Source organism: Castor canadensis, chromosome 5 (assembly GCF_047511655.1).
Source record: "Castor canadensis chromosome 5, mCasCan1.hap1v2, whole genome shotgun sequence".
NCBI lineage: Eukaryota > Metazoa > Chordata > Mammalia > Rodentia > Castoridae > Castor > Castor canadensis.
In genome coordinates this window covers 128,170,806-128,183,046 of record NC_133390.1, presented here as the reverse complement: position 1 = coordinate 128,183,046, position 12,241 = coordinate 128,170,806, and the positions used below count along the sequence as shown (strand labels likewise).

The 12,241-nt window shown below is 35.9% G+C and overlaps 1 protein-coding gene across 2 annotated transcripts in view; it reads right to left on the bottom strand.

Moving 5' to 3' along the window:
• The window catches only part of Pdcd6ip (programmed cell death 6 interacting protein), a 70,225-nt gene that overhangs the window by 21,547 nt on the left and 36,437 nt on the right, over positions 1 to 12,241 (bottom strand). For both annotated transcript variants that reach the window (XM_020167181.2, XM_020167182.2), the window contains exon 10: positions 11,877 to 12,054. In XM_020167181.2, coding sequence (XP_020022770.1) covers positions 11,877 to 12,054 — 178 coding nt within the window. The remainder of the gene's footprint in view (positions 1 to 11,876; positions 12,055 to 12,241) is intronic.

Here is a 12,241-nt window from a genome sequence, read left to right as displayed (position 1 = left end):
TTAGTTAATATTAAATTACACCCAGACCAGGAACAGAATTAGCACACACACACTAGCTAAAAACCCAATGCAGTCACAAAGCAAAATTAAACCAAGGGAAAGAAAACAGGTGACTAAAATCACCAATTAGCCTATCAAGAACATAGTTTGCACAGTACCAAGTGGAGCCACGGGAAGATGAAAAAGGGATGGAAACCATTCTCCCTCAAAAAATAATTTAATACAGGATTCACAGGGAAATGAAGAAAACAGATACCCAGTTTCAGACTCCAACAAAACAAAGATAAATGACACCAAGGAACCCAATAATGCCACAAGAACACACTTCAAAGAAGAAATCCTGCACGTAATCACTGAGAATTTCATGGAGATGTTATTAGACATAGTTAACCAAAAACGTACAAAAGGTACTCAATAAAGTTCAAGACACCAAACATAAAGAACATGAGAAGACACAGAAACAAATAAATGAACTCATAGGAACCCTAAATAAACACCAAAGTAAAACAAAAAACACTATAAATACAGAGGAAGTGACAGCATGATATGGAAAACCTCAGAGAAAAGAATGAAACAGAAACACAAAACACAATGGAAGGCCACTCCAGCAGACTAGAACAAGCAGAACACAGAATCTCAGAACTTGAAAATAAAATGGAAATTAAAGGAAAAACTAAGGAGCTATTAGTCAAACAACTCAAGACCTGAGAAAGGAATATGCAAGAACTCACTGACTCCATCAAAAGACTAAACCTGAGAATCATGGGCATTGAAGAAGAGGTCCAAGCAAAAGGGATTTGTAATATATTCAACAAAATAATAACAGAAAATTTCCCAAATCTAGAGAAAGCTATGACCATCTAGGTACAGGAAGCCTCCAGGACACCAAACAGACTTGACCAAAACTACACTACTCCATGACATATTATCATTAAAACAACAACCAAAGAGAATAGAGAAAGAAAAGGGAAGCTGTAAGAGAGAAAAAACAAATAACATGCAAAGGTAAACCCATCAAAAACACAACAGATTTATCAATGGAAACCTTAAAACCAAGAATGTCATGGCATGAGGTATTCCAGGCACTGAATGAAAATAACTTCAACCCTAGGATACTCAACCCAGCAAAACTATCATTCAAAACAAAGGAGCAATAAAAGTCTTCCACAATAAGCAGAAACTAAAACAATTTATGACCACCAAGCCACCACTACAAAAGATTCTCTAAGAAATTCTGCACACAGAAAATGAAAACAAACAAAAACATGTGAGGACCAAACCACAGGAGAAAAAAGACAAGGAATCAGAGAGTAACACTGATTCAGCGGCATACAATCAAACCATTAAGCCACAAAAACAACTAAATGACAAGAATCACCACATACCTATCAATACTAACACTGAATGTTAATGGACTTAACTCCTCCATCAAAAGACACCATTTGGCAAACTGGATTAAAAAAGAAGATAAAACAATCTGTTGTTTACAGGAGACAGAAATAAGCACTGGCTTAGGGTGAAAGGCTGGAAGATCTACCAAGCCAATGGCCCCTGAAAACAGGCAGGAGTAGCAATACTTATCTCGGACAAAGTAGACTTTAAATTTACATTGATCAAATGAGATAAAGAAGGATAGTTCATACTAATAAAGGGAGAAATACATCAAAAGGAAATAACAATTATCAACCTATGTGCACACAAGGTCAGTGCATCCAATTTCATCAAATACTCAGAAGGACCTAAGAGCATATACACACTTCAACACAGTGGTAGTGGGAGACTTTAACATCCCCCTATCACCAATCAATAGGTCATCCAAACAAAAAAATCAATAAAGAAATTCTAGAACTAAATCATACCAAAGATCCAATGGACCTAGTTGATGTCTACAGAATATTTCATCCAACTTCTACACAATATACATTCTTCTCAGGAGCCCATGGAACTTTCTCCAAAATTGATCATGTCTTAAGATACAAAGCAAGCCTCAGCAAATATAAGAAAATAGAAACAATACCATGCATTCTATCTGATCACAATGCATTAAAACTAGAACTCAACAACAAAAACAACAGTAGAAAACATGCAAGCAATTGGAAGCTAAACACCACACTGCTCAATGATCAGTGGGTCATTAATGAAATAAAAGAGGAAATTAAAAGGTTCCTGGAAGTTAATGAAAATGAAAACACAACCTACCAGAACCTATGGGACACAGCAAAGACAGTCCTAAGAGGAGAGTTTATAGCCATGAGTGCATATATTAAAAGGACAGAAAGATTTCAAATCAATGACCTAATGCTACATCTCAAACGCCTAGAAAAACAAGAACAAGCAAATCCCAAAACAAGCAGAAGGAGAGAAATAATAAAAATAAGGACCAAAATTAATGAAATAGAAACAAAAGCATACAAAGAATCAACGAAACAAAAGGCTGGTTCTTTTAAAAAGAAATAAACAAGATTGACAGATCCCTGGCAAACCTAACTAAAATGAGGAGAGAAAAAACCCAAATTAGTAAAATCAGAAATGCAAAAGGGGAGATAACAAACACTACAGAAATTCAGGGAATCATCAGAGACTACTTTGAGGACCTATATTCAAATAAATTTGAAAATCTTGAAGAAATGGACAAATTTCTAGATACTTCTGACCATCCAAAATTGAACAAAGAGGATATTAATCACCTGAATAGATCCGCAACACAAAATGAAGTTGAAACAGCAATAAAGAGTCTCCCAAAACAGAAAAGTCCAGTACCTGATGGATTCTCTGCTGAATTCTATCAGACCTTTGGTAAAGAACTAAAACCAACTCTCCTTAAACATTTCCATGAAATAGAAAGGGAAGGAACACTGCCTAATTCATTTTATGAAGCCAGTATTACACTCATCCTAAAACCAAAGACATCTCCAAAAACGAGAACTACAGGCCAATCTCCTTAATGAACACCTATGCAAAAATCCTCAATAAAATAATGGCAAACCGAATCCAACAACATATCAGAAAGATTATTTACCATGAACAAGTTGGCTTCATCCCAGGGTTGCAGGAGTGTTTTAACATACGCAAATCTATAAATGTAATATAGCACATTAATAGAAGCAAAGACAAAAACCACTTGATCATGTCAATAGACACAGAAAAAGCCTTTAATAAGATTCAACACCACTTCATGATAAAAGCTCTAAGAAAACTAGGAATAGAAAGAAAGTACCTCAACATTATAAAGGCTATATATGACAAACCTATAGCCAACATCATACTTAACAGAGAAAAACTGAAACCATTTCCCCTAAAATAAGGAACAAGACAAGGGTATCTACTAACCCCACTCCTATTCAACATAGTCCTGGAATTCCTAGCCAGAGCAATAAGGCAAGAAGAAGAAATAAAAAGGAATACAAATAGGTAAAAAACTGTCAAAATACCCGTTTGCAGATGACATGATCTTATACCTCAAAGACCCAAAAAACTCTACCCAAAAATTCCTAGACACCATAAACACCTTCAGCAACGTGGCAGGGTATAAAATCAACTTACAAAAATCATTACCTTTTCTATACACCAACAATGACAAACTGAGAAAAAATATATGAAAACAATCCCATTTACAATAGCCTCAAAAAAAAAAATCAAATACCTAGGAGTAAACTTAACAAAAGATGTGAATGACCTCTACAATAACTACAAACCCCTGAAGAAAGAGATCGAGGAAGACCACAGAAGGTGGAAAGATCTTCCGTGCTCATGGATCAGTAGAATCAACATAATAAAAATGGCTATACTACCAAAAGCAATCTACATGTTCAACATAATTCCCATCAAAATCCCAATGACATTCATCACAGAGATTGAAAAATCTACCCAAAAGTTCATTTGGAAACACAAGAGACCACAAATAGCCAAGGCAACACTCAGCAAAAAGAGCAATGCTGGAGGTATCACAATACCTGACTTCAAACTATATTACAAAGCAATAGTAATAAAAACAGCATGGTACTGGCACAAAAACAGACATGAAGACCAGTGGAACAGAACAGAGGACCCATTTATGAATCCACACAGCTATACCCAACTTAATTTTGACAAAGGCACCAAAAACATATGATGGAGAAAAGACAGTCTCTTCAACAAATGTTGCTGGGAAAAGTGGTTATCTGCCTGCAAAAAACTGAAACTAGATCCATGTCTATCACCCTGTACTCATATCAACTCAAAATGGATCAAGGACCTTAATAAAAGACCCAAAACTCTGAAGTTAGTATAGGAAAGAGCAGGGAATACTCTGGAAAGAATAGGTATAGGCAAGGACTTCCTCAACAGAACCACAGCAGCTCAGCAACTAAGAGAAAGGATGGACAAATGGGACTACATTAAATTAAAAAGCTTCTACACAACAAAAGAAATGGTCTCTAAACTGAAGAAAACACCCACAAAGTGGGAGAAAATATTTGCCAGCTATACATCACACAAAGGACTGATAACCAGAATATACAGGGGACTCAAAAAACTAAACTCTCCCAAAATCAATGAACCAATAAAGAAATGGGCAACTGAACTGAACAGAACTTTCTCAAAAGAAGAAATTCAAATGGCCAAAAAACACATGAAAAAAATGCTCATTTCTGGCCATAAAGGAAATGCAAATCAAAACCACACTAAGATTCCACCTTACTCCTGTTAGAATAGTTATCATCAAAAATACCACCAACAACAGGTGTTGCCAAGGATGTGGGGAAAAAGGAACCCTCGGACACTGCAGGTGGGAATACAAGCTATTGCAACCACTCTGGAAAACAATATGGAGGCTTCTTAAAAAACTAAACATAGATCTGCCATATGATCAAGCAATCTCACTCCTGGGGATATACCTAAAGGAATGCAACTCAGCTTACTCCAGAGACACCTGCACACCCATGTTTACTGAAACACTATTCACAATTGCCAAGTTATAGAAACAGCGAAGATGCCCCACTACTGACTAATGAATTAAGAAAATGTGGTTTTTATACACAATGCAGTTTTACTCAGCCACGAAGAAGAATGAACTCTTATCACTCGCAAGTAGTGGATGGAACTGGAGAACATCATTCTGAGCGATGTTAGCCAGGCTCGGAAGACTGAAAATCGTATGTTCTCCTTCACATGAGGACTTTAGATCTAGGGCAAATGCAGTAATGTGGTTGGACATGGGTCACATGCTAAGGGAAGAGAACATACAGGAGGAATGGGGATAGGTAGGAAACCCAGAACTGGGAACGTGTTTGATGTCCCCACTGCAGAAGAGCTAATACAATAACCTTAAAATGACAGAAGTCAATATGGGAAGGTGACCAGGAAGTAGTGAAGAGGTCAGTTAGAGATGAATCAATTCGGGTTGCAATACACTTGTGCATGGAAGCAATGCTAGGAATCTCTCTGTATAACTATCCTTATCTCAACTAGCAAAAACGCTATGACTTTCTTACTATTGCTTATGTCTTCTCTTCAACAAAATCAAAGAAAAGGGCAGAACAAGTTCTGGGAGCAAGAGGATTGGGGGGTGAGATGCAGCAGGGAGAAATGGCCCAAATAATGTATGCACATAGGAATAAATGAATTTTTAAAAAGTGAAAACTAACCACTTTGTAGGATAGATGAGAGATACAATTCCTCAGATTCAGTGAATTCAATGAAATATTAAAGAAAGGAAATCTATACTCGAGGCACATTATAATGAACCCTAAAAAAGAGAAATAAGGGAAGGAAGGAAAGAAGGGAGAAAGGGAAGAAAGGAACAGGAAAGTAGGGAGAGAAAAGGGACAGGAGGAAGGAGTGAAACAAGTAACTCAGTAAAGACAGAAAACTACAGAAATCAAAATCAAAAGTGACACAAATGTAAAATACAAAATTCAGTAGGAAATGATTCTGAATATATGAATATAAACAGTTCATATAAATGGATTTAACCCTCCAGGTACAGGCAAAGACTTTCAAAACAAATTTAAAAGAAAAATATTGCTATGTACTATTTACAAAAGACACAACCACAGGTTGAGTAACCCTAATTCAAAAATGTGAAATCTAAAATCCAAATCTGAGCATCAGCTGAAACCACAAATGGAAAACCCCAGTGCTGACCTCATGTGACCAGTCAAAATCAAAATACAGAAACATGATAAATACTGTATAAAATTTCCATCAGGGGAGCCAAGTGTGGCCTGTAATCCCAGCCCTCAGGATGTTGAGATGGGAGGTTTATGACTTGAAGGCCAGCCTGGGCTACATAACAAGACCCTGTTTTAAATTAAAAAAAAAAGCCTTCAGAATATGTGTATAAGGTAAATATGGAACATAAATAAATTTCATGCTTAAATTTGGGTCCAATCACTGAAATATCTCATTATGTATATACAAAATGTGCCAAAATTCTAAGAAACAAAACTAAACAAAAAAAACTAAACCCCAAAATACTTCTGGTCCCACGCATTTCAGTAAGGGATATTCAATCTATTTAAGAACACACAGGTTGAAAGTCAAACAAAGACACCACAAGAAAACTTCAGACCAACATCCCTTATGAATATAGAGGCAAAATCTTCAACAAAATACTAACAAACCAAAAACAGCAGCACATTAAAAAGATTATATACCATGACCAAGTAGAGCATGCCAAGAATACAAGACTGCCTCACAAGTAAAAATCAATTACTATAATACCTTATTAGTAAAGCGAAGGAAAAAAAAACCTCATGTTCATTTCAAGAGATCCAGGAAAGAAATCTGATAAAATCCAACACTCTATCATGATTTAAAAAAAAAAAAAACAAGGAATAGGAAAAATATCCTCAAGTACACATGTAGCTCAGTATTAAAGCTCTTCCTAGCATGCATGAGACCCTGGGTTTGATCCTGAACACTGCCAAAAAAAAAAAAAAAAAAAAGCAGAGAGACAGACAGAGACACAGAGGAAAAAAAGAGAGAATCTCAAACATGATGAAGGCCATCCATGGAAAACCCACAGCTAAAATCATACAATCTTGTGGCACACAGCCATGTTTTGGTCAATGACAGAGTACATATATGCTAGCTGTCCCCTAAGGTACATATTGCCTAATTATGCTGTTGCCATTTTAAGTTTGTGTCAGTACACATATGATGTTTGCACAATGACAAAATCGCCTAACACGTGTTTCCTAGAACATTACGCAACGCTTTAAGCAACATATAACTGTGCTTGCTAGTGAAACACTGAAAGCTTTCCCCAGAAGATCAGACAAAAGACAAGAATGTCCACTGTCACCATTTCTACACTGTACTCGCCAAGAAAATTAGGCAAGAAAAATAAGAGGCATTCAAACTGGTAAGGAAGAAGTAAAACTATTTGTAATTGTATTTGATGTGACTATAGATAGATAAATATTCTACATAGAGATAAATGAATTCAGTAAAACTGCAAAAGATAAAATCTACTTACAAAAATCAGTTTATTTCTATACTAGCAATAAACAGTCCAAAAAGGAAATTTTTTAAAAATTTATAACATCAAAAAAAAAAACCTAGAAATAACGTTAACCAAAGAGGTGTAAGATCTGTACAATAAAACCTATAAAACATTATTTTAAAAAATTAAGATTAAAAAAAAAAAGAAAGACATCTATGCTCTTGGATTCAATGATTTAACATTGTTATGATTAGTAATACTTTCCAAACTGATTTAAAAACTGAATGCAGACGAGATTCCAAGATGGCGGCTAGAGAGAGGAAGCAGAAAGCGTACCTCCTATAGCGAAATCTTGGGAGAAATGCTGGAGACACACTTTGCAGGCAAAACCACCGAGAAGAGGCAAAACTTTGACCCCTCCACACCTCCAGCAGGCACAGAGCATCTCCACTTCACGTTTAATGGAGAAACCAGGAGGGCCCCCGGGCCGCCAGTTGCCCGTGCACAGATGGCTTGGGAAGATGTGGACAAGTTTTGTTCTACTTTATGCGTCCCCTTTGATGAGACAATTACAGAACAACATCTGAGGCACCATCTCCAGGATTGGAGACTGAGACAGACACCAAAATTATTAAGACTGAAACTTCATTGCACTTGAACTTGGAGGTTTTTTTTTTTTCTATTTTTCATTTTATTTTATTTATATATATATATATTTCATTCATTTACTTATTTTTATTTTTATTCTTACCTTTATTCTTTTTATTTTTTATTTTCAATACTCTGTCTCTCTAATGCCTGTTCAGCTTACTGTCGAATAGTACACTAACGCTCCCTGTTTATACCTTTGAAACTGTTTTGTTTGATTCCTTGTTTTGTTTTTTCCTAATGTTTATTTATTTGTTTTTCCCTTTAACTTCTTGCTTTCCATCTCCTCTCACCCTTCCATTCTAAATATCACCACTGTTATTATTACAAGCGAGAACATACTTAATTGCACACAGTACAGGGACAGTAACCACACCAAGGACAATGACAGGAAGACAGAAAAAACAGGAAAACCAGTTTCCCCACAACAAAAAATTAGTACAGGAACCAGAGGGAAATGAAGAAAACAGATACTCAGATCCAGACTCCAACAAAATGAAGATAAACTATGCCAAAGGACCCAATGAAGCCCACAAGAATAATTTAAAAGAAGACATACTACAGGTACTCAATGAGAATTTTATAGAGATGATACAGGAGAGGGTCAACCAAAATGTACAGGAGACACTCAAGAAATTCCAAGACAACAAAAATAGAGAATTTGAAAAAGCAAAAGAAGAAATAAAGGAAACCATAGAAGCACTGTATAAACACCAAAGTGAAACAGAGAACACAATGAATAAACAGATAAATGAACTCAGGACAAAAATAGACAATATTAAAGAGGAAACCACCTAGGATATGAAAACCTCAGAAAAAAGAACAAAACAGAATTGCAAAACAAAACGGAAGGCCAATCCAGCAGAATAGAACAAACAGAAGACAGAATCTCAGAACTTGAAGATGAAATGGTAATTAAAGGAAAAACCGAAGAACTATTAATTAAACAACTCAAGACCTGTGAAAAGAAAATGCAAAAACTCACCGACTCCACCAAAAGACCAAACTTGAGAATCATGGGCATCGAAGAAGGAGAAGAGGTGCAAGCGAAGGGAATGCACAATATATTCAACAAAATAATAACAGAAAATTTCCCAAATCTAGAGAAAGATATTCCCATACACATGCAAGAGGCCTCCAGGACACCAAACAGATCAGATGAAAACAGAACTACCCCACGACATATCATCATTAAAACAACAAATTCAGAAACTAGGGAAAGAATATTGAAGGCTGTAAGAGAGAAAAAACAAATAACATACAAAGGTAAACCCATCAAAATCACAGCAGACTTCTCAACAGAAAAATTAAAAGCAAGAAGAGCGTGGGGTGAGATCTTCCGGGCACTGAATGAAGACAACTTCAACCCCAGGATACTCTACCCAGCAAAACTATCCTTCAAAATAGATGGAGCAATAAAGTCTTCCATAATAAACAGAAACTAAAACAATATGTGACCACAAGGCTACCACTACAAAAGATTCTTCAAAGGATTCTGCACACAGAAAGTGAAACCCACCTTAACCATGAAAAGACAGGCAGCACCAAACCACAGGAAAAGAAAAAGCAAGAAAGCAGAGAGTAACCTCAACTTAGGTACACACAATCAAACCTTCAAACAACTAAGACAACTAAATGACAGGAATCACCACATACCTATTAGTACTAACGCTTAATGTTAACGGACTTAATTCACCCATCAAAAGGCACCGCTTGACGAAATGGATTAAAAAGGAAGATCCAACAATTTGCTGCTTACAGGAGACCCATCTCTCTTCATGGCTGCATAAAATTCCATTGTGTATAGATACCACATTTTCTTAATCCATTCGTCAGTAGTGGGGATCTTGGCTGTTTCCATAACTTGGCTATTGTGAATAATGCTGCAATAAACATGGGTGTGCAGGTGCCTCTGGAGTAACATATGTCACAGTCTTTTGGGTATACCCCCAAGAGTGGGATTGCTGGATCATATGGTAGATCAATGTTTAGCTTTTTAAGTAGCCTCCAAATTTTTTTCCAGAGTGGTTGTACTAGTTTACATTCCCACCAGCAGTGTAAAAGGGTTCCTTTTTCCACGCATCCTCGCCAACACCTGTTGTTGGTGGTGTTGCTAATGATGGCTGTTCTAACAGGGGTGAGGTGGAATCTTTGTGTGGTTTTAATTTGCATTTCCTTCATTGCTAGACATGGTGAGCATTTTTTCATGTGTTTTTTGGCCATTTGAATTTCTTCTTTTGAGAAAGTTCTGTTTAGTTCACTTGCCCATTTCTTTATTGGTTCATTAGTTTTGGGAGAATTTAGTTTTTTAAGTTCCCTATATATTCTGGTTATCAGTTCTTTGTCTGATATGTAGCTGGCAAAGATTTTCTACCACTCTGTGGGTGTTCTCTTCAGTTTAGAGACCATTTCTTTTGTTGAGTAGAAGCTTTTTAGTTTTATGAAGTCCCATTTATCTATGCTATCTCTTAGTTGCTGTGCTGCTGGGGCTCCATTGAGAAAGTTCTTACCTATACCTACTAACTCCAGAGTATGTCCTACTCTTTCCTGTACCAACTTTAGAGTTTGGTGTCTGATATTAAGATCCTTGATCTATTTTGAGTTGATACAGATTTCAAAGAACTAAACAATATTCTTATGACTATAAAGTCTATGACCTCAAGAACAGAGTTTGTCATCTGGAAATCAGCTCAAAATACAGAATTTGATTCAATCTGGTATAAGGCCTGAGAGTCTGGATTTCTAACAAGCTCAATGTTCTTGAGCAAAGATTTCATACTGAGCTACATAGTACCACCTCTGTTTCCCTTAGTTTTTCTGATAAATGACTACATCCACACAGATAAGGCTGGTGAATGCTGATTGTACAACTATTGTAGAACCCCTCATAAACAGCTTTCCCAAGTCAATAATGCAATAAGTTTTCACCTTAACCTTTTTCAAGCTGATTTTCATTGAAAGATGAATAATCATCACTATCATTATCATCAAAATGCTAATAGTTATAACAGTTATAATTTACTAAGAACATCCTACGTGTCACAAAGGCTAGGCAGCTCACTGTCTTAGCTTAATTAATTTTTACAATAACCCAAGGAAATAGATATTCTCATCCACAAGCTTCATAATGTCATAAGTACTTTAAAAATGTGCCTTTCCTCCATGGTACTCAGAAATAAGTAAATACAATATCCTCCAGATTTTAAATGAAAAAATCAAAATATTACTGATAAAAGGTATCATCTAGAAGAGAATGTGTGACTCCTAAGCTGGCAAGAGCCTTGTAACCAGTTTGAATGCATCCATTGCTAAAGAAAGAATCCTACCAATTAAAAGGAGAATTAATAGAAAAACAGTTGCCTCTAGCCAAAACTTTTAACAGTGTTTCATGCTGTGGATAAAGCCCCATCTCTTATTGGCAAGTAAATGCAGTCACCTGATAAAATACCTGATGACCTAACTTTTGTCTGATTCCATGTTCTCCTAGAAACCTGATGCCTATATATGTACAAAAGAGATCATTACATTATGAAGACTTTGGACTGTTCGTGCAATAGTAATTTCTTATAGTATACTAATATTATAGAACAGTCATATGAATTTCAACAACATGAATTTTATTTCCTAAAAAATAAACTCATTCTAACTTAAAAGTCCTCATGAGGCTGAAGAGCAAGCTAAAGCCACAGTGAATTCATCCAGATGATAGATATTCCCCCACAAGAAACCTCCAGTCCTAATCCCTACTAGGTACCAAAGGATCATAGTTTTTACTTAAAAAAACAAATCTTTTAAAACATACCTCATCTAGGATCTCTCTATTTCTTTGTAGTAGTTCAGGTAATTCTTTGATCAACTGATCAACAGTCTGGATGCCTCCCTGTTCAATGACAGATGTGGACTTGGTCAATATGGACTGAGGTACAGTATCTCCAGACACATCTTCAATTGCTGCTGGAAGATTGAGGGAAGCTAACACGCTGATTTTGTTTGTTTTTTTTTTTAAAAAAAAAAAAAAGGAAAAAGAGAAATATTGTGTTTATAAGTCTAAACCACATTTAAAATACTATAAAAATGTTAATCACCTAAACCCATTAAAATCAATAGCAAAGGAATTAACTCCCCCACCACCAAAAAAAATAAATAAACCCTATTAATTGAAAATAA